Source organism: Tachyglossus aculeatus, chromosome 5 (assembly GCF_015852505.1).
Source record: "Tachyglossus aculeatus isolate mTacAcu1 chromosome 5, mTacAcu1.pri, whole genome shotgun sequence".
Lineage (NCBI taxonomy): Eukaryota > Metazoa > Chordata > Mammalia > Monotremata > Tachyglossidae > Tachyglossus > Tachyglossus aculeatus.
Window position 1 is genome coordinate 96,509,505 of NC_052070.1, and position 22,594 is coordinate 96,532,098.

Here is a 22,594-nt window from a genome sequence, read left to right on the forward strand (position 1 = left end):
GTAATGAAAGATGCATGGATGAATCTCAGTAAATATGCTGGGGCTTCCTCCCATGAAGCATATATCTTGGCAACTTCAAAAGCAGTCAGGCCTCTGGATTTGGGACTTGGAGCAAGTCCCTCAAGTGACTCCCTCTAGCTCATGCATTAATCTCTGGAGTTTCAAGACTTTGGAGCATTAGCATCCTAAACCTTCCATGTTTAACTGCTCTGAGAGGTCACAGGAGGTAGAAAGATGAGGAATATTGCCCTGGGAAAGAAGGGAATCTTTAACACTACCGATTGCAATCCTGAAGTTTCTGAAAGAATGGGATAAAGAAGAGTGTTCAAAGAGTTTCAAAAAGAACCTCTTAGTCTTGCAATCTGCCCCTTTCACTAATGATTTGGATTTCTTCTGGGTGTTTCTTTCAAAGGACACAGCAGTGCTTTTCTGTATATTATTATCTCAGCTCGTCTTTAAAATAGCCTCAGGAGGTAGTCAGCTCTTATTATCCCCATTTTGCAGATGGTAAACTGAGGTACACTGATTATAATTCACAACTGGAACAACGATCTTGGATGCAGTTCATTCAGTCACATTTATTCAGCACTTACTGTGTGCAGAGCACTACTATAAGCGCTTATTAATTCTGACTAAATTGTTGGGAGCAGCCCCATAGTTTCAGAGAAGGCAGACTTACCTTTTAAGGAGTACTAGATTCCATTTGTCTATGTCTTAGAGCTGTGGGGTGGGTGAGCTAGAGGGTGGGAAGAGCAATTTACCAGTTGATACCAGCCATTAATAGTAATGTATCAATTCCCTGCAAATCTCATTAACACAATGATTAGAACTGGAGTGTTAGAAGGATATTACACAAAGCAAATGGCCGGTGGGAGTATTTCCCTTTTAGTTTAGTGTTTTGGTGGGGACCTGGGGGAGACCATTTATGCCTTTTGGCAAGCAGGTGCTATGCTTAATAAGATCACAACTTTCATCACAGTTGGTGAACTGCCTCTCCAATTTTGCCAAGCTAATTATGCTAAGTGCTATTCAGTGGTTATAAAAGTGAAACTGTTCTCCCAAATCTGGCCTTGGGTAAGACATACGCCCCAAATCTCTCATGCTTGGGTTTAAAATACCTTATTTGTTCAGCAGCCCTTCCCAGCTTGGGGGCTCTCATCAGAGAGGGTCGATCTGTGTCTCTAAAGGATTCATGGCCATACAACTGGAACCACACTCATCCTGGTCTCAAATGTGTATAATTTGGCCAGTACTATTCCGAAAGTATCACAACTCATCTCCAAAATTTCCAGATGCACAACTCTGATGTTAGTCTTGTTCACCTGTCTTCAAAGATACAGGCTCAAAATTCTGAGTCAAACCAGCTGAGTGGGTTGGGGGTGGGGGGAACCAGCTTTGTAAACAGAAACTGCTTGCTTTCGGTTTCAGACTCCCCCTTTTTTCCCCTTTTGTCGTGTACATTTTCGAGCAGCAGCCAAAAATGAAAATCCAGCATTGCAGTTTGTGTGGCCTTCATCAGATAAGGCTGCTGGCTTATGATGGGAGCACAAGAGACACAAACATCTAAAACTGGGGCAAAATCCAGATCGCTTTTAGAAGAACCAAATGAAGAACTTGGGCTCTGGGGGAGGAAGAATCAGTTTCTCTGAAAACATTTGCTGTCACCTTCTTCCCCAAGCTGGACCCAAGAGAGCACTTTTTACCATAGAGTTATAAATCCCCAAACAGCAGAATGTGATCCGAGAAATGTCCACGATCCCCACTGACCCGCCGCTATAATCTTTGGAAATCATCCTAAAATGACTCTAGGTTTCTGAGAAAACTAAAACTGGTCACATATGAGTATGCAAATTATCCGTTTTTCAAGTCTCCCAAATAAACTTTGGACTGACTGGTCCTGAATATTTTATGTGAGTGGGCTTCCTCATCCCCCCCCCCCCCCCGACATTCCTGGATGCGCAGATTCAAGCGCAGTATCTGGGTAATTTGTATGCAGAGGTGCAGGAAAGATGGACTTTCCTCTATCTCCTTGCCATTTTAAAAGCTTAGCATGGGCAGATGAGACTTTGGCTGTTCTTAGTGCAGTATCAGTCAGACTCGGCTGCTACATTATCAGCATTTAAGTTCCTGTTGTGATTTTTGGGGTGAGATAGGGAGGTTGCCATTCCTAGACACCTATATTACTGATTCATAACATCCGACAATTGTGGGCAGACAGAGGTATTGAACTGGGAATTTCTGAGTTGGATTCTTCAATGAATGAATGTCAAAGAGGAACCGAGATTCCTGGCACTGGTCTAAGAAGCTGCTAGACTTTGAGTTGCTTGGAAGGGTTGGCAAAAAAACAACAACAAAAAACCACCCAGCTTTGGGCTTGGTCGTTGAGTGCATCTGATCCGGAAATCACGAGAGGCATCCCAGAGACCATTCTGAAGTGTCATTGCTCTGGATCAGATCCCCTTCAGTTGAACAAGGGGGTCTTGAACAACCCCCTGCTCTTGCACATTTTGGTGCAGGAAATGATAAGGGATCTTGGGGATGGGGGTTTCCTTGGAGATGGGGGGGGTCAGAGGGATGTTCTAATAACGGGAGGCCCTTCTCTTTGTAAGGAGGGGTACTGTCCACTCCTTGCCCCCTTCCCCCCATTTCCCATTTGTATGCATTCATTCTTTCCTCTCTCCCTCCATCTCAAGGCCTGCAGCCTTCCCCACTCTTGGCTCTAACACGCTGCTCGCTGGCCTGTAAGAGGAGTGCGGCGGGGCGGAGCAGCAGCTCCTGAGTGGTGGAGTCTCCGTGTACATATTGGAAGGGAGCGAGAATGATTGATGGTGGTTGGGGCTGTTTTGTAAGGGGAGCAGGGACCGGGCGAAGGAGGAGGAGGGAAGAAGAAAAAAAAAATCTCGAGTCTCTCAGGACTGAGTTGGACTAGAGCTCGCTGCTCCGATCTTGCGGGGCAAGTTTCGATCTTCTTCACTGAGTGATTTATACATATATATTTTTCCTTTTTTTTTTAAACTCTTCTTCCAGAGAGAGGATAGTGGTAAAAGCCCGAGCTGGATGGATGGGTATGGGGAGAGGGGCAGAATCGACAGCCCTGGGATTCTTCCAAATCCTCCGTGTCTTTCTCTGCATCTTTCCCACAGGTAAGGAACATCCTTTGGGGGTTTGGTGATTTTTAACTCCCACATTCCTGACAGCGGCAACCACCCTTTTCTCCCTGGGCCTCTCTGCAGCAGTGAAGCCACATGTTTTTAAAGCTCGCTCTTTCCACTTAGGCTTTTGTTTCTCAGTTCCCTCCACCAGCCTCCCCGGCCCCGCATTAAGCACCCCGCTTGCTCATCCAGAGAGGAAATGGGTGGGAGCCCCTTTGGGGGAGGGATGGAGGGAGATGGTGCTTAAACCCATTTTTTTTTAAAGGGGGGCAGAAATGGACCGTTTCCTCATTTGCTCATGGTTCTGGTGAGGTATGCTTCGGGTGAGATGGGCTAAGGAACGGGGATGGGGGTGGCAGAGGTTGGACTGAGTGAGGCAGTCCAGGATAACCCCTGTTATCTGATTGTTGAAAGGGTGATTGTGGTTTGTAAACTCAAACTCATATGGAGGGGCGGGGGAACGCCGGCCCAGGAGCCCCAGAAAATGAATGCTCTAAAATAGATCTTTGCAGGGAGGTAGACTTGCAGAGAGAACTGTAGAAGGGGTTTAGGCTGGATGCCTCTTTAGCGGGCACCCCCTGCTCCCACACTTTACTAGAAAGCCCCACAGTTGTTCTGGACTTTAAGAAGTAGCTCTTAACATTGAATGAGCCGAGTCCCAGAGGACCTTACAAAAAGATATTTCCCATTTTCCAAATTCTGAGTCTCCACATTCCAACCTCCACCAGACCCACTACAACACAGTGCCGTTCCATTTTTTACACCCACACGCCCCCCCCCCCCCCCATTCCCGACCCACATGCAGGACGTGTGTTGTGGGGCGGGGGGGGGGTGGGGGGTGTTACAGATGCTGCTAAAACCAGGCTAATTTTTATATTTGATAATATTTTGAGTTGCCCCCTGTTTGTTTTTATTGTGTCAGAAAGGGAGAGAATTTCAGAATTAAAGCTGAAAAAGCCCATCTGTTTCCAATGAATCCCCCATAGTTTTTCACAATGTTTTTGGCAGATCGCTGCCTTCAAATTCCTTCGAGCCCTGAGCTCTTGTTTTTGTTGGGGGATGGGAGACCAACTCCACAGAGGGAGATTTGTTCTTTCCAAAACTCTCCAGTTTCTTTACCTCTCTCCCATTTTTTTTTTTGTTCGGAGTGGGGACTAGGAGGTGAAAGCACAAAACATAAGTCTCCCAAATCAGTTTCCGTTTTAATGTTTCATAAAACTTTATCTCCTTCCCCCCCACACTTATTCACCATCCGAACATGCGACTGAACACTTTATTCCTGCCTCTTCATTTGATAGCAAGATGCCTACATACATTATATAGCCATAGAACACAAACCCGGTAGTTTGGCAGTGTGGAATGAAGCCAGTCAGAGGGATTGGGGTATCATAGTCTTTGTTTGGGGGGCCAGGAGCTGGGGACTTGGAGTTGCACTTTCTTAAGGAGCTTTTAAGGTCGGATGCATTTACATGCTGCCTAAGTGCTTTCCTCCGCCTTTCTCTCTGAGACCTGGGCTGAGGACTGTGCAAGAAAGAACTTGATATTGTGTGTTTTTGTTTTGCTTTTACCCTCATCTGCCAAATATGTTTCAAGGGAACTGGCAAAACTGGGTAATCAAGACTCAGTGTGGTGGTTTGTGTATACAGGAGTTGGGTCACAGTGTGGCTCTCAGAACTTCATGCAAAAATGTGGGTGAGAAGATGGGCTTCCCCGCTTCCCCTTTCATCCCCCCAAACCTCATCTTCCCCTTTTCCCTCTCCATGATGCCTCTCAGTTCACCCAGCGGGCGCCCACCCCTGGGAGGTAGCATTGAGAATAAAGATGAGATGTCTCTGCCTAGTTCAGGATCATTCTAGGTGGGCTCTGCCCTGATGCTAAACTCTTCTCTCCAAGCCTAAAATCAGTGCACCCCACGGCCTAGCCATAACCGTTACCTCACCCCGTTCTTGCTCTCTCACCCCTTAAGTTCACCAGGAAACTGAAAAGGAGGCCCCCATTTTTCCCCAGGGCTTCTGTCAGAGAACACTCCCCCTTCCCCCAGCTTCATATACTTGCTCCCAAACTTCCAGGCAGTGTGGTTTATTCTAGATAAGAATCCAGTGTATTGGAAGTTTATCAGATAGGTTGATAAATGGCTTTTGTCTCTTCAGGCTGCAGTGGAGGATGTGATGTCAGCACTAAACTGAAATTGAGAAGGGGGCTTAGAGGCTGTTAAAACAACACCTCCCAAACTCTAAAAGTGACAGCACTTATGTGCCTGGTTTGCAGAGATAGGCAAAGGTGGCATAATGTGTGTGGTGTTGAGGGGGAAGGGTGTGAGCTCAGCCGTTTCTGTTTGTTGACATATATGAATGGAGAAACTTTGGTTTTTCAAACAGACAGACTGTGAGTCTCAGGTGGGACAGGGGCTGTGTCCAACTTAATTCGTTTGTATCTACACTAGCACTTAGAACAGTGTTTCACACATAGTACGCACTTAACAAATACCATAACAAAAATCCCTCAGCAGAGACTAATGAAGTTGCCTGGGTTGTGTCACCCTCAAGTTCCTATATTTATTTATTTTTACCAAGAAACCAATACTGGAGAATAAAACCTGGCAAATACTGCAGACAGTTCTTGTTGCCCTACCAGCCATCTCATATTTCTTCTTATTTTTGGCCTCAACAGCTGCACAAAGTCAGAATTGCCCATATAACTAATCATAGAGCTGAGTGACTATAAAAACTTCATACCCCTTGGGGTTCAGGGAGTTGGTCTGCTTACTAATGTGTCATATCAAGAGGCTTAAGTCAAAAGTCTGGTTCTTATTGTAGGGGATGAGCTGAGTGGGTATCTTCCATCCCCAATAATAATTTTAATAATAATTTTGGTATTTGTTAAGCGCTTACTATGTGCCAAGCACTGTTCTTGAGATACAATGTAATCACGTTGTCCCACATGACACTCACAGTCTTAATCCTCATTTTACAGATGAGGTAATTGAGGCACAGAGAAGTTAAGTGACTTGCCCAAAGTCACACAGCTGACAATTGGTGGAGCCGGAATTAGAACCCATGACCTTTGACTCCCAAGCCCGTACTCCTTCCACTGAGCCACACTGCTTCTCTTTGGTCAACCCTTAATAATCTCTGGCATTATCCAAGTGACAATCTATTTGGAGAGGAATTTGGAAAAGAAGATCTTTGAGGGTACTGTTTGGTGGGGATAGAACACTCGCCTGGATGCTGTTTAGTAGGGAACACTGGCACAGCCTCGGTCGAGACCGTGGATAGTTGTACCTGTAGTCATACCCAGGCCCAGGGGCCTCTACTGATAATAGGGTTTTTTTAAGGGTTTACTTGGTGCCAGGCACAAAGTAGTCAAGCTCCTTGTGGGTGGGGATCTTATCTTCCAATTCTCCCAAGCCCTTAGTACAGTGTTCTGCACATAGTAAGCGCTCAATAAATAGGATGGATCGATTAATCAGGTCAGGTACATCCTTGTCCCACATGAGGCTGGACTTTAACGGGGAGGGAGAAGTATTAATCCACATTTTACACCTGAGGAAACCGATGCACAGAAAAGTTAAGTGACTTGCCCAAAGTCACAGAGCCAGAAAGTTGCAGAGCTGGGATTAAAACCTAGGTTCCCTGACTCCCAGGCCCATGATATTTTCATTAGGCCATGCTCTTTCTGTTATGAGGACTAAACTCCTATCAGCTTCGAAGCTCTCCTTCACCTTGCCCCCTCCTACCTCACCTCCCTTCTCTCCTTCTACAGCTCAGCCCCCACCCTCTGCTCCTCTGCCGCTGATCTCCTCACCGTGCCTCCGTCTCGCTTGTCCCGCCGTCGACCCCCTGCCCACATCATCCCCCTGGCCTGGAATGCCCTCCTTCTGCACATCCGCCAAGCTGGCTCTCTTCCTCCTTTTAAGGCCCTACTGAGAACTCACCTTCTCCAGGAGACCTTCCCAGACTGAGCCCCCCTTTTCCTCTTCTCCTCCCCTCTCCATCACCTCCAGTCCCTTTCTCTGCCCTACCCCCTTCCCCTCCCCACAGCACTTGTGTATATTTGGACATATGTATTACTCTATTTTATTAATGATATGTATATAGCTATAAGTCTATTTATCTATTCTGATGGTATTGACACCTGTCTACTTGTTTTGTTGTCTGTCTCCCCCTTCTAGACTGTGAGCCCGTTGTTGGGTAGGGACCACCTCTATATGTTGCCGATTTGTACTTCCCAAGCACTTAATACAGCGCTCTGCACACAGTAAGCACTCAGTAAATACAATTGAAAGAATGAATGAATGACTAATTGTATTTGTAGACATTTTTTAAAAAATAACAGTTCTGACCTTTGTCTTATTTAAGGTGGCAGCAGAAAACCTCCAACTCTCTATTTCCTTGAGAATTTAACTACAGCTCCATGGGTCAGTAATAGTGGAAATACCAATGGCATGTGTCGTTCTAATTATAATAGATCTTTTGGTTGCCCTCTGGATGAACAGCCTCATTAAGTGGATGGGGTGGGAGACTGAAACTCTGAGAGGTGCCCTGGGTCTCCTACAGTCTCCCACAGGACATCGTGATAGAACAAAGTTAAGAGTGGCATAGTTTTTGCTACTTCAAGAATTCTGTTCACTCAAGTAATCTTGCTTATCCAACCATTGCTGCTGTATACCAGAAGGGGAGAATCAAATTATGTTCATTGCAAAACCAGATGCTGCCCCCCTCAATGAAGTCATAGAATCAACAGAGCCAAAGAACAGGCCCCTTCCCTATGTATAACCCCTGCCTATCTGAAGTGGTTGTTCTGAAGTAATAAGTGGAATTTATTGAACCCCTACTCTCAGTCATATTTACTGAGCGCTTACTGCGTGCAGAGCGCTGTACTAAGCGATTGGGAGAGTACAGTATAACAGATTCACTCCCTGCCCACAGTGAGTTTACAGTCTAGAGGGGGAGACAGACATTAAGATAAATAAATGCATTGCAGATATGTACATAAGTGCTGTGGGGCTTGGAGGGGAGTGAATATAGGTAGCAAGTCAGTGTGACACAGAAAGGAGTTGAAGAAAAGGAAAAGAGGGCTTAGTCAGGGAAGGCCTCTTGGAAATGTGCCTTCAATAAGGCTTTGAAGGACAGGAAGACTAATTGTCTACTGCAAGCAGAGCAGTGTACTAAGCACTTGGGAGAGTACATACAATGCAATATAGTTGGTAGACAAGAATCCTACCCACAAATAATTTACAATCTAGTGCCCTGAACACAGTGACAGTGGCCCTTGGGAGAGGGACAAGGCTGAATCTTTACAGATCACACTTTGGTACCCTCCTAATCCTGATGGAAAATTGGAGAATAATAATAATAATAATAATAATAATAATAATAGCGTTTGTGAAGCGCTTACTATGTGCAAAGCACTGTTCTAAGCGCTGGGGGGATACAAGGTGATCAGGTTGTCCCACGTGGGGCTCACAGTCTTCATCCCCATTTTACAGATGAGGGAACTGAGGCTCAGAGAAGTGAAGTGACTTACCCAAGGTCACACAGCAGACATGTGGCGAATCCGGGATTCGAACCCATGAGCTCTGACTCCAAAGCCCGTGCTCTTCCCACTGAGCCATGCTGCTTCTCTATAGAGATTGAGGGGGGAGGAGAAAGAGGATGTGGCTTACTAGGTGTCCTACTGCCAGAGAGCGAGCATTGATTCAGTATGCCTGTATGATTAAAAGGGTTTTGTGTCACTCTTCACCCTCTCAATCTCCGTCATGGCGATTCAGCTTAATAGTATCTGGTGTTGATGGCAGGGAGGGGGTTAGAGGGAGAGAGCCGTGGCTGAGAGTAGAGGTGTACAGTCTGTGGTCGAGCTTGGAAGTCCATGGAGTGAATGGTGTATATGGATGTGCAGGGTGGTAGACAGGATTGGTTTCAGAGGTATGGTTGACCTCTGAGTGCTTATTGTCATCCAACTGAATTAACATTATTTAATGCTCAGGATGGACAATCAAGCAAATAGAAACCCCGGCTCTTGCCCTCTAAGAAACAACATTGTAAAACGAACAGAGGGCCAGAAAGCATTAAGTTTGTTCTAAAGCACTGGAAGGCATTAAGGAGTCCTACTGGTTGTAGATCCAGAATGTGTGGGAGGGGTGGGGTATGTAAATTGAAGGAGGGAGTGGGTTTCAGTAAAATGTCTGGGATCCAGCCTGTCCTATGATGGGTATGCCTAACTGTAGCCAATGCTTGGCACTTCACTCCAAGGAGAGAGAACCAGCTGGCAAGCTTCAAGTTACCATTTGGGTGGGATGCCATCATACAAATTTGACTCCAAATGGATTTATGTTCTCTTTGGGTTTTGCTAGTTTATTCATTTTGTGCATCATTTAGCTCTGCATTGAAACGTGTGAGATGCTTAATAAGAAATAAGTCTGCACATTGGCTGTTCCTCGAGAGAGTAGATGATTTTTGTGCCGTGGGCAGAGACTCGGGGAGTCTTGCCTTTCGTGAGGAAAAAGTGTACCAAGCTGGAGAGCCAAAGATTTCTTGTAGAAGTCATGACAGAGCACTGCCCGGCCTTGTCCCTTTAATCTGTGTGAGGGTGAAAGGAAGCCTGCACAAGTCAGGAGAGACTCGGCCGGCCACGATTCAAGGAGTTGGCTTCACAAGCTTGTTACCTGATACAGTTTCACTCCTGTATCAAGCAGCAGATCCGCCCAGCCGCCACCGCCCCCACCAACCAAGTACTGTAAGCCCGTTGTGAACAGGGATTGTCTCCATTGCTGTATTGTACTTTCCAAGCACTTAGTACAGTGCTCTGCACACAGTAAGCCACTCAATAAATACAATCGAATGAATGAATGAAATCCCTTCATCCTAGATGTCTGCTGAGTCTGGGATGTCATTTCAGTCACTGCACTAGACCTGGCAGAAAGCTCTTGGAAAAGAATGGCTTGAATCAATTCTCTCTCTTCAGTTCCAAGAGCCAGTTTTTCCTTTAACCCACCCAGGTGCAGAAGGCTGTCCTGGCCAAAATTTAATGCCTGGAGGAGGGTTTATTTGCTGAAGCAGAAGGCAGCAAGATGGCCAAGGACCCAGGCTTTGAGGTTGCTGCCGCCGCCGCCCAGGTCTGAATCTGGCCTAGAATCTGAGTGTTTCTATGAAGGGCTTAGAGTTTTTTATTTAAGCCTGCACAACTGCATGTTGGTGCCATCTGAACCCCTTGTGGTGCTTTAAGAAAAGAAGGGAGGTGTTTTTGTTTGTTGATTTCCAAATAGGGTGTTTTGGAATAATGTGTAGCTTGTATCTGCTCAAGCACTTAGTACAGTGCCTGGTGCATAGTAAGCACTTAAGACCATTAAAAAAAAAGCTTGGTAGGAACACCAGAAGACGATATCTGGTCATTTGGGTAGCTGTTTTTCCGAGGGCTGGCTGGCTGTGATGGATGGGACCTGTTTGGTTGTGCCGTGTCATGTTAAATGGCACTCAGCCTGTTCTACATGCACTTATTAGTAGACTACACCTCAGCGATTTAGCTCTTCTCTACCCTGGGGTTTTTTGGTGGCCTTTCCCCCCCACTGCTAGATCCTGTACCAGAAGGAATCGGGAAACTGCCTCTTTTTAAAAATAGTATTTTTTAATCACTTACTATGTCCCAGACACTAGGGTAGATGCAAGCTAGTCAGGTTGGACACAGTCCATGACCCACATAGGGCTCATAATCTTGATCCTCATTTTACAGATGAGGTAACTGTGGCACAGAGACATTAAGTGACTTGCCCAAGGTTGCACAGCAGACAGGTGGCAGAGGCAGGATTAGAACCCAGGACCCCCAGTCCTGGTGCTTTATCCACTAGGCCACTTTGCTTTGCTTTCTTGCTTTGGCCAGAACAGAGAACAACTTTCAGGATGCTGCCTTTAAAAAATCCATCCTGGAATCCCCAGAACAGTAGAGAAATGATTAGCAGAGATTTGGCTCAAGAGACAGGGCTTCAGAGGGGTGGCCATGGGCATTGTGGTTAAGATTGGGTAATAATAATAATGGCATTTATTAAGCGCTTACTATGTGCAAAGCACTGTTCTAAGCACTGGGGAGGTTACAAGGTGATCAGGTTGTACCATGGGGGGCTCACAGTCTTAATCCCCATTTTACAGATGAGGTAACTGAGGCCCAGAGAAGTTAAGTGACTTGCCCAAAGTCACACAACTGACAATTGGCGGATTCGGGATTTGAATCCATGACGTCTGACTCCAAAGCCCATGCTCTTTCCACTGAGCCACGCTGCTTCTCTATGGAATGCATTGACCAAACATTAAGAACAGTCGAAGGATGATGTTCCTTACCAGCTTTCCTGGGAAGAAAGAGTTTCAGAAAACCCACTTGGTCATGGTTTCCCTTGCCCAGGTGCATAGCAGGGAATTCCATCCACTTGGCTTCATACAGCCCGGGCGGTGTTCTCCAAGGCTTAAGGTCAGGCAATGTGACGGGAAGGAGAGGAGTTGAAGGAAAGCTGTCATTTCCCTGGTTGGGTACTCACTGGTTTATCCAATCACCACCAACAGAATGAGGCAGCAATTTAGTCCTTTCCCCCTCCTCTCTCCATCCCTTTTCTCCCACTCATGCAAACCCTCCCGCCCCCCCCCCAAAGAAAAAACCAAACCACTCACACCTGTGCAGTTTGGGTCCTTTGACTCTTGTAGAAGGCTTCTTCTTAATCTCCCTGCAATCTAGCTCTGACCCTTTGCAAGCAGGGGGATGTGGGGGAGAGGGATGGGGTTTAAATACCGCACTTGTCAGGAAGAGGAAATTTAGAGTTAAAACATGTATGGTCCTTCCGACTTCGACAAAATGGAATGTCCAGATCTGCACAGCTGAGGCTTGTTCTGAAAACGAACCATGTCTCTTTAAGAAAGATAGGGCTTCGTTCCCCTCCTTCCCCTCCCCCGCCCTGTAGTGCATCTGAAACCTGATCTAATCCCTTTGCACATGGGTAATTTATTGGTCTATTGGGCTTTTCTTGATGGCAAATTGCATTGTCTTTATTCCTGGGTTCAGACTTTGGAGTTGTCTGCTGCATTCCTAAAGCTCCTTTCTCTGGGCTGATCTTTCACACCCCCTCCCGTGGACAACCTAAATAAGTTTTATTGGGCGTCTTTGTTATGCAAAGAAGGAAATAATAATCGGTCTATTATTCGGCAAAGTTGTGCTTGATTAACAGTTCAAAGGAGGTCGCTGAAAGCAACTAATGTTGCGTTCATGCACAAATATTTTCACCCTGACTAGGGTCAGTATGGCCAGCCTGTGACTCTCCCCTGGTCTTCTTCCCTGTTATTGAAAGTCATTTGGTTGCTATTTAAAGTAAAGAATCAATCAGTCAAGCTGTATTGTTGTTATTTCCATTACTGTCATCCTGCAGACCAAAGAAAAAGCAGTTTGGGTCTTATTTGTATCTAAAGGGGAAACATGGTTACACTCTCTCTCTCTCTCTCTCTCTCTCTCTCTCTCTCTCTCTCTCTCTCTCTCTCTCTCTCTCTCTCTCTCTCTCTCTCTCTCTCTCTCTCTCTCTTCCATGATCATTGCCTGTTCGGCTTCATGGTTCAGTATTTCACATATTGTATGTACATGGACTCAGCTCTTCCATCTCCCAAAATATATGTCTCACCAATAAGAAGCCGATTAGATTGTGTTAAAAAGTACTGGATTTCCTGTCCTTATTACCTACCCTGCTCCTTACATATTGGCACATACATTTCCATTCCTGCAAAAGAAGGAGGAAGTTCTATTTTCTTGAATGTCATCCAAGACGGATCACCACTCCTCTAGTTCTGGCACATCGAATAGAAAGTAGCCAGGTGTGTGGGTGTGAAGCAGACAAGCATGACTGAAGTCCAGTAAGAGACTGAAGGAGGGCGTCGGGGTTGGGGGGGGGGGGGAGGGGGGCTTCAGTTGGGGAAGTAAATGGTTCATTCATTCATTCACTTAATTGTATTTGTTGAGCGCTTACTGTGTGCAGAACACCATACTAAGTGCTTGGGTGAGTACACTATAACAATAAACAGATACATTCCCTGCCCACCATGAGCTACGCTGCCATCCATAGCAGCAGTATGAATCCCAGACTGAACTGAATTCCTTCACCCCCATTCTGACCCCTTGAGGGACCCCAAAAGAAGGCAGTCTCTCAGCAGCAGCTCCCCAGTCTTGACCTCTTAGTGTCGGCTTGTGGGCTGGGATCATATCTACCAACTCCGTGATACTCTCCATTCAGTCCATGTTTCCCCACTCCTCAAGAACCTCCCGTCATTGCCCATCCACCTCCATATCAAACAGAAACTCCTCACCATCCGCTTTAAGCACTTAATTACCTTGACCCCTCTTACCTTACCTCCATGATTTCCTACTCTGACCAGCCCACATATTTCGCTCCTCTAATGCCAACCTACTCACTGTACCTCCATCTGGTCTATCTCGCTGCTGATCCCTTGCCCATGGCCTGACTCTGGCCGGGAACGCCCTCCCTCTTCATATCTGACAGGATCACTCTCCCCACCTTCAAAACCTTACTAAAAGCACATCTCCTCCAAGAGACCTTCCCTGACTAAGCCCTCATTTGCTCGTCTCCCAATCAATCCATGGTATTTTGGGAGCGCTTAGTATGTGAGAGCTCACCTCCTCCAGGAGGCCTTCCCAAACTGAGCCCCCTCCTTCCTCTCCCCCTCCTTCCTCTCCCCCTCCTCCCCCTCTCCATCCTCCCACCTTACCTTCTTCCCCCCCACACAGCACTTGTATATATGTATATATGTTTGTACGTATTTATTACTCTATTTTATTTGTACATGTTTATTCTATTTTATTTTGTTAGTATGTTTTGTTTTGTTCTCTGTCTCCCCCTTCTAGACTGTGAGCCCACTGTTGGGTAGGGATCATCTCTATATGTTGCCAACTTGTACTTCCCAAGCACTTAGTACAGTGCTGCACACAGTAAGCACTCAATAAATACGATTGAATGAATGAATGAATCAGGTTGTCCCACGGGGGGCTCAGTCTTAATCCCCATTTTACAGATGAGGTAACTGAGGCATAATTCATAATTCTGAGCTACCTCCTTCCTCTCCCCCTCCTCCCCATCCCCCCCGCCTTACCTCCTTCCCCTCCCCACAGCACCTGTATATATGTATATATGTTTGTACATATTTATTACTCTATTTTACTTGTACATATTTATTCTATTTATTTTATTTTGTTAATATGTTTTGTTTTGTTGTCTGTCTCTCCCTTCTAGACTGTGAGCCCACTGTTGGGTAGGGATCGTCTCTATATGTTGCCAACTTGTTCTTCCCAAGCGCTTGCTTAGTACAGTGCTCTGCACACAGTAAGCACTCAATAAATACGATTGAATGAATGAATGAATGTGCAGAGCACTGTATTAAATGCCTGGGAGAGTACAATACAACAAAATTAGTAGACATATTCCCTGCCCATAACGAGGTTACCCTTCTGCATAGCCCTTGGACTAGAATTTGTACCCTTTACTCACCACTTGCTCAGCCCCATGGTGCTTATGTACATATCGATAGGTTAATGTCTGTTCCCCTCTCTATCAGCTTGAGAACAGGGATCAAGTCTATCAACTGTCATATTATACTCTCCCAAGCACTTAGTAGAGTGCTCTGCACACAGTAAGTGCTCAGGAAATACCATTGATTGGCTTATTGATTTCCTAAACACTTAGCGCAGTGCTCTGCACATACTAAGCACTCAGTAAATACCATCAAGACAGACATTCACTACCCAGCCATCACTGCAAATCTCTTCTGCTCTACCCCTGATCAGAGTTGTTTGTGCAACTCTTTTACGGGGAGTGGATTGGATTGTTTTCCTCTGCCTGCAATACCTTACCAAAGTAAATCCGATCCTGGCAGGTCAGTTTTCATCCCCGCCCCTAGAAAGAATCCAGCTGTCAGAACAGTGAGACACCAACCTCCCCACCCCCTGACCCCGCTACCCCCCACCCCAACACTAGACTAGCAACTCTCTTCCAAGGAAGGCATTGTATTTGAAATTTTTTTGTCCTCCAAACACCATTAGGAGGAGAAAGGTACTGTGCCCATTTTTAGTTGTTGGGGGCAGGGGGGATCAGCGCTACCTTTTGATTGACTCAAGAGGGTGGCATGTAGGGGCTTCTTAATAGAGCCCTCGCTCGACCAGAAATCCGTAGCCCAGTCCACCCAACCACTAGCCCTTCCCTGACCTCAACAGCACTAAACAAGGTTCTAATTGAACCCGAGTCAAACCAGATGTTGATCCAAAGCTGATTTTCAGGGCTGCAAAAGAGTGGTTGTTTCTGCAGCTGCTCAGCACTTAGTATAGTGCTCTGCACATAATAAGCACTCAGTAAGTACCACTGATTTATTGACTGGGATTTGCAGCCCTGGAGGCAGTCACTCAAGGGTAGAGCTAAGGAGCTCCCTGGCTACCATGTCCGATCTCTGGGTTAGGCTTGCAGACCTGACCTAGCCCTGCTTTTACTCTTATGGTCCTGCCAAGTTCCCCATCCAATGAGCCACACTGTCTATTTGCTCCAAGGAGTGGCTGAGAGGAGCCGGTGGTTTTATTTCAAATCTGTAGGTAACTGTCAGGGCAGGGAGGACTCCCGTTGTGTGGCCAAGAGAGCCACATTCCTTCAGATTCAAAAGCACTTGTTGGAATTCTGAAAAGCTGGTTTCATTTTCCTTCCTGTAAAAGTGCAATGGCAAAATAATCTGTTTCCCCTCAGCTTTTCCTCTTTCCCCCTGTTGGGGCCCTAATTCTTACTGGAGTCAGAAACTAGGCCTATGGTATTGAAGATTATTATTTTAAAGCAATATGTGAATTTCCAGGCCACCAAAGCGCTTGTGGATTCTTTGTGCTGTTACCCTGTGTCAGAATTAGAGGGGCTGCTCTCTCTCTGCTGATGGTCAGATTACTTCAGGCCCCTCGTCTCTGCCTGAAGTTGGGGATTTAGTGAGCTAAAGGCAGAAAGAGAGGGAAGGAGCTGAAGAGCTTTGTAGAATCAGTTTCTCTGATGTCCATGGTGAACTGTAATATGGGAGTGAACACAGGCAGCTTGGGGCCAGTTTAAGATACTTTTGCAGCTGGGTCTCACACTCACACACACACACACACACATACTTTTTTGCATGTATAATTGTATTTGTCAGGCGCTGACTTTGTGCCAGGCACTGTACTAAGCCCTGGGGTAGATACAAGCTAATCAGGTTGGACACAGTCCGTGTCCCACACAAGGCTCGTAGTGTTCCTCCCCATTTTGCAGATGAGGTAACTGAGGCACGGAGAAGTGAAGTGAAATGCCCAAGGTCGCACAGCAAACAAATGGTGGAATCAGAATTAGAACCCAGGTCCTTCTGACTCCCAGGTCTGTACTCTAGCCAATAGGTTATGCTGCTTCAATGTTCTTTCCTCCCTGTGCCCAGCTTCTTCTCCCAACACAGGAAGTGACAAATGGTTATAGGGGGATGAGACAACAGGAGAGGAGCTACCTGATGGTAGTGACAATCTGCAGCCCACCCCCACTACATCCTAATAATAATAATCATCATTATATTTGTAAAGGGTTTACTGTGTGCCAAGCACTGTACTAAGCACTGGGATAGGTACAGTGTAATGAGGTAAGACATGGTCCCAGTCTTGTCCAGGGGAGACAGAGAGAACAGGTATTTAATCCCCATTTTACAGATAAGGAAACTGGGGCCTAGAGAAGTGACTTGACCTTGGCTAAGGTCATACATCAGGAGAGCAGTGTAGGCAGGATTAGAACCCAGGCTCCTTGAGTCCAAGGCCTGTGTTACCCACTAGACCATGTTCCTTTACCCCATTCCCTCTTAGACTGTAAGGTCATTATCAATCAATCAATCATATTTATTGAGCGCTTACTGTGTGCAGAGCACTGTACTAAGCGCTTGGGAAGTACAAGTTGGCAACATATAGAGACGGTCCCTACCCAACAGTGGGCTCACAGTCTAGAAGGGGGAGACAGAGAACAAAACAAAACATATTAACAAAATAAAATAAATAGAATAGATATGTACAAGTAAAATAAATGAATAGAGTAATAAATACGTACAAACATATATACATATATACAGGTGTTGTGGGGGAGGGAAGGCGGGGGGATGGGGAGGGGGAGGAGGGGGAGAAGAAGGAGGGGGCTCAGTCTGGGAAGGCCTCCTGGAGGAGGTGAGCTCTCAGTAGGGCCTTAAAGGGAGGAAGAGAGCTAGCTTGGCAGATGTGCGGAGGGAGGACATTCCAGGCCAGGGGGATGATGTGGGCTGGGGGTCGACTGCAGGGCAGGTGAGAACGAGGCACGGTGAGGAGATTAGTGGCAGAGGAGCGGAGGGTGCGGGCTGGGCTGTAGAAGGAGAGAAGGGAGGTGAGGTAAGAGGGGGCAAGGTGATGGAGAGCCTTGAAGCCAAGGGTGAGGAGTTTCTGCCTGATGTGTGGGTTGACTGGTAGCCACTGGAGATTTTTGAGGAGGGGAGTAACATGCCCAGAGCGTTTCTGGACAAAGACAATCCGGGCAGCGGCGTGAAGTATGGATTGAAGTGGGGAGAGAAGAGAATGGGAGATAGGAGAGGAGGCTGTTACAGTAGTCCAGACAGGATAGGATGAGAGCTTGAATGAGCAGGGTAGCGGTTTGGATGGAGAGGAAAGGGTGGATCTTGGCAATGTTGCAGAGGTGAGACCAGCAGGTTTTCGTGACGGCTTGGCTGTGAGGGGTGAACGAAAAAGCGGAGTCGAGGACGACACCAAGGTTGCGGGCTTGTGAGACTGGAAGGATGGTAGTGCCATCAACAGTGATGGGGAAGTCAGGGAGAGGGCAGGGTTTGGGAGGGAAGACAAGGAGTTCAGTCTTGGACATGTTGAGTTTTAGGTGGCGGGCAGACATCCAGATGGAGATGTCCTGAAGGCAGGAGGAGATGCAAGCCTGGAGGGAGGGGGAGAGAGCAGGGGCAGAGATGTAGATTTGGGTGTCATCAGCGTAGAGATGATAGTTGAAGCCGTGGGAGCGAATGAGGTCACCAAGGGAGTGAGTGTAGATCGAGAACAGAACGGGACCAAGAACTGAACCTTGAGGAACCCCCACAGTAAGGGGATGGGAGGGGGAGGAAAAGCCTGCAAAAGAGACTGAGAATGAACGACCAGAGAGATAAGAGGAGAACCAGGAGAGGACGGAGTCTGTGAAGCCAAGGTTGGATAGCGTGTTGAGAAGAAGGGGGTGGTCCACAGTGTCGAAGACAGCTGAGAGGTCGAGGAGGATAAGGATAGAGTATGAGCCGTTGGATTTGGCAAGCAGGAGGTCATTGGTGACCTTTGAGAGGGCAGTTTTGGTGGAATGTAGGGGACGGAAGCCAGATTGGAGGGGGTCGAGGAGAGAGTTGGTGTTGAGGAATTAGAGGCAGCGCGTGTAGATGACTCGTTCAAGGAGTTTGGAAAGGAATGGTAGGAGGGAGATAGGGCGATAACTAGAAGGTGAGGTGGGGTCAAGAGAGGGGTTTTTTTAGGATGGGAGAGACGTGGGCATGTTTGAAAGCAGAGGGGAAGGAACCAGTGGAGAGTGAGCGGTTGAAGATGGACATTAAGGAGAGGAGAAGGGATGGAGTGGGCAGGAACATGTCTGCTAACTCTGATGTATTGTGTATTCTCCCAAGCACTTAGTACAGTGCTCCGCACATAGTAAGTGCTCAATACATACCATTGATTGATCGATTCATCACTTCCCCTTGTATTCTTACCAGTACCACACCAGTTATCAAACTGTCGGCATGCCTCAGGAGGAAATTTTCTGGCCCAATTATCCAGACTTCTGCTCAGATTCCTGAAGAATTATCAGCCTTGTGAGCTTGTAGCAATTATATAGAAAGAGTTTGGATTCCCCCATCCAGGAAGAGGGACAACAGCAAGATCTAGCCTACAGAGGACTAGATGGGAGATTCCCAGACCTGTCGCTAATTTATTCCATAATCTCGGGTGATTCCCTGATTATTCCACTTTCCTGGCCTCCCGTTTCCCCATCTGTCCAGTAGGTTCTATCCCTCACACCTACCTCCCCTAGGCAGTGATTGGAGAAGAATGCCTGCAGGAGCTACCAATAGATAAAAGGTGCCCTGGAGCATTCGGGTAGAGAGCATAGCATGTGAAACCAAGACTGAGCAGAGCAACAGCAGCAGGCAGAGTGAAGTGGGCTATCAATCTAATCTGTCTGGTAATCACTGGTATGTACTGAGTGCTTGCTGCATGCAGTGCATTGTACTAAGTGATTGGGAGAGTATAATACAACAGAATTGGTAGACACATCCCCTGCCCACCAGGAGAGCTTGCAGTCTAGAAGGGGAGGCAGATATTAAAATAAACTACAGATATGTACAAAAATGGGCTTGAAGATGGGGTCAGTCAGTCAGTCAAACATATTTGAGTGCAAAACACTGTACTAAGCACTCGGGAAAGTATAGAATAACAATAATCAGACACACTCCCTCCCCACACGAGATTACAGTCTTGAGGGGGAAACTTACAGTCTAGAGGGGAAAGCTTATAGTCTAGAGATGGTGATTATCAAAAGCTTAAAGGGTACAGATCCAAATGCATAGTGCAGTCAGGAGAGCCGAAGGAGACAAGAGTGGTTGGGTAGTTCTGTGTGGTGAGGTGAAAGGCCTTAGAGGAGAGGGCAAGATGCTCAGTGAGACCCTGGCATAAGTTCTTTCCTTCTGCCTAAGAGCAGCCAAGGGAATTGCTTCCGGGCTAGGTCGTCTGTGGTTTCAAGCAAATCCGTTGTGAGGAGTTGGAAAATGGATGGAAATTGGATGAGCCTGATCTCTTGGTCTCTGCCCAGCTGTGTTTTCACGGTTCTGTTGCAAGCTGCTGCTGAGGGAGAGGGCAGGGGAGGTGCCCCCAGATGTCATCGAGAGCGTGGAGGCTGGCATGGCCATTCCCTGTATGATGAAAGTCTAGTTGTGAGGTGAAGGGTGCCAGCAGCCTGCTGGGGTGAGTCACCCCCAGGTGCTCATGGGAGCAGCAGGTTTTAAACAATTGCCGTATTGAACTGTCTGGAGAGGTTTTGTCAGAAGTCTTAAGAGCCGGGTAAGAAGAAGGAGAAGAAAACAAGACGTGAGCCAGTTCCTTTTCAGTTACCTGGGCAATGAGGTGGGTCCATTTGACTGTTGGATTGAGCCCTGTCAAACTCTAGAATGTAAACTCTTTGTGGGCAGGGAACGTGTCTACTAACCCCTGTTGTACTGTACTCTCGCAAGTGCTAAATACAGTGCTCTGCATTCAGTAAATACCACTGATTGATTGACTGATTGATCCCTGGTCCTCTTAGAGATGCTGGGCCGTTGCTAATCAAATGTGGATTGACAGTTTGTCTCCACCATCAGCCAGCTCCTTATGAGTTCTTTGAGAAAAATGTCTGCCCACAGGTGAAGGAATTTGGGGGTGGAGGTGAGAGGGGTGGAGGAGGGAGGGCACTATCCGAGGCTGCTTTCAGCCCTGTTCTGTTGACCTGTGAAAGGAACTGACACATAGGGTCAAGGGGCCAGGGAGAACTTAGCCTGCGATCAAAAGTCATCTGCCCTGAGGTGGGACAGACCCTCACACATCCCCCCCCAATCTCCGGAATCAAGGTAAAGCGGTGACATCCCTGATCCTTTCGCCTGCATGCCTCCAGCTCACCCTACCTTCTGTTAACACAAACACACACACACACACACACACACACACACACACACACACACACACACACACACAACCCCCCCACCACACTCATACACACCCCTTCCCCTGCATTAGCCTCCTCCCCAGTGGCAGTGTCTCCCCAGTGACAATCTGGCCTCCTGCCAGCTCAAACCCGAGGGACTCATGCCCCAGCCACCTTGCCGTAGACTGGCAAGTGCATTTGCTCATCAGCCACTTGCCCTGGCTGACCAGGTCTCGGTCAACCCCATTTCTGGCAGTCATATATGACGTCTAAATTGTCAGGGCCTAGAGGTGCCCAAAGGGCATGGGGGTAAAGAGTGTAGATGACACATACAACTGTCCGGAGAGGGCTATTGGCCCAGCTCCACCCTCCAGCTCCCAGAGTTCATGGCGGCAGATATGCAGTCGGGCGTGCTGACAGACACCATTTCCCACCTTGTGGGCTGAATCTGGGGCTGTTTTGTCATGGGGAGCCAGTATCCCCGACCCAGGCTGGACTACAGCACCAGCGGAGGCACATCTCTGGGATCACCTGCCCCTTCCTCTCAGCTGCCTCCCCTGAAAGAAGAGGGTGGTAGGGGTGCTGCTTCTGTGATCCCAAGCCTCAGGCCGGGGCTAAAGTGTCAGTGGGTACTTAGGGTGGTTAAGTGGGAGCCATTTGCCCCTCTACTCCCCACTCTGGGGGCTGAAGACCATTGCAAGCTTGTTGTGGGCAAGGGATTTGTCTATTTATTATTATATTGTACTCTCCCAAGTGCTTAGTACAGTGCTTTGCACACAGTAAATGCTCAATGAATCCTATTGAATGAATGAATGAATTGCAGCCTGAGCCAATTAGGAAATGGGTGAACTCAGACTCCACTGCCATTTCCAGGAGGGAGGCTGGCCGGGCATCAATCAATCAGTCATATTTATTGAGCACTCACAGTAATAATAATAATTATTATTATGGTATTTGTTAAGTGCTTACTGTGTGCCAGGCACTGTATTAAGTTCTGGGGTGGATACAAGAGAAGATAAAGAGACACAGAGAAGCAGCGTGGCTCAGTGGAAAGAGCATGGGCTTTGGAGTCTGAGGTCATGGGTTCAAATTCCAGCTCTGCAATTGCCAGGTGTGTGACTTTGGACAAGTCACTTCACTTCTCTGGGCCTCAGTTCCCCCATCTGTAAAATGGGGATGAAGACTTTGAGACCCCGTGGGACAACCTGATCACCTTGTAATCTCCCCAGTGCTTAGAAGAGTGCTTTGCACACAGTAAGCGCTTAATAAATGCTGTTATTATTATTATTATTATTATTACAAGCAAATCAGGTTGGACACAGTCCCTGTCCCACATAGGGCTCACAATCTCAATCCCCATTTTACAGATGAGGGAACTGAGGCCCAGAGAAGTGAAGTGATTTACCCAAGGTCACACAGCAGACAAGTGGCAGAGCTGGGATTAGAACCCATGACCTTCTGACTCCCAGGGTTGTGCTCTAGCCACTATGCCATGCTGTACTAATTGTGTGGGAGAAGACAATAAAACAGATTTAGTAGACATGGTACCTGCCCATAACAATCTTCCATCAGACACCTACAACCTCCAAGTCTTCTTCCTCTCCTTAGCCTTTCCTGTGACCCAACCTGTTTGGAGGCTTGGTTCCCCTGGGGTAGCCATGGTGCTTGTCCCTCCCCACACCCTCCTTCTGGTCCACGGCCC

The 22,594-nt window shown here is 47.1% G+C and overlaps 1 protein-coding gene across 2 annotated transcripts in view; it reads left to right on the forward strand.

Annotated features, from left to right (window-relative positions):
* Nucleotides 1-22,594, forward strand: part of RGMA (repulsive guidance molecule BMP co-receptor a) — a 43,949-nt gene that overhangs the window by 11,138 nt on the left and 10,217 nt on the right. For both annotated transcript variants that reach the window (XM_038746985.1, XM_038746984.1), the window contains exon 2: nucleotides 3,028-3,143. In XM_038746985.1, the coding sequence (XP_038602913.1) occupies nucleotides 3,028-3,143 (116 nt within the window). The remainder of the gene's footprint in view (nucleotides 1-3,027; nucleotides 3,144-22,594) is intronic.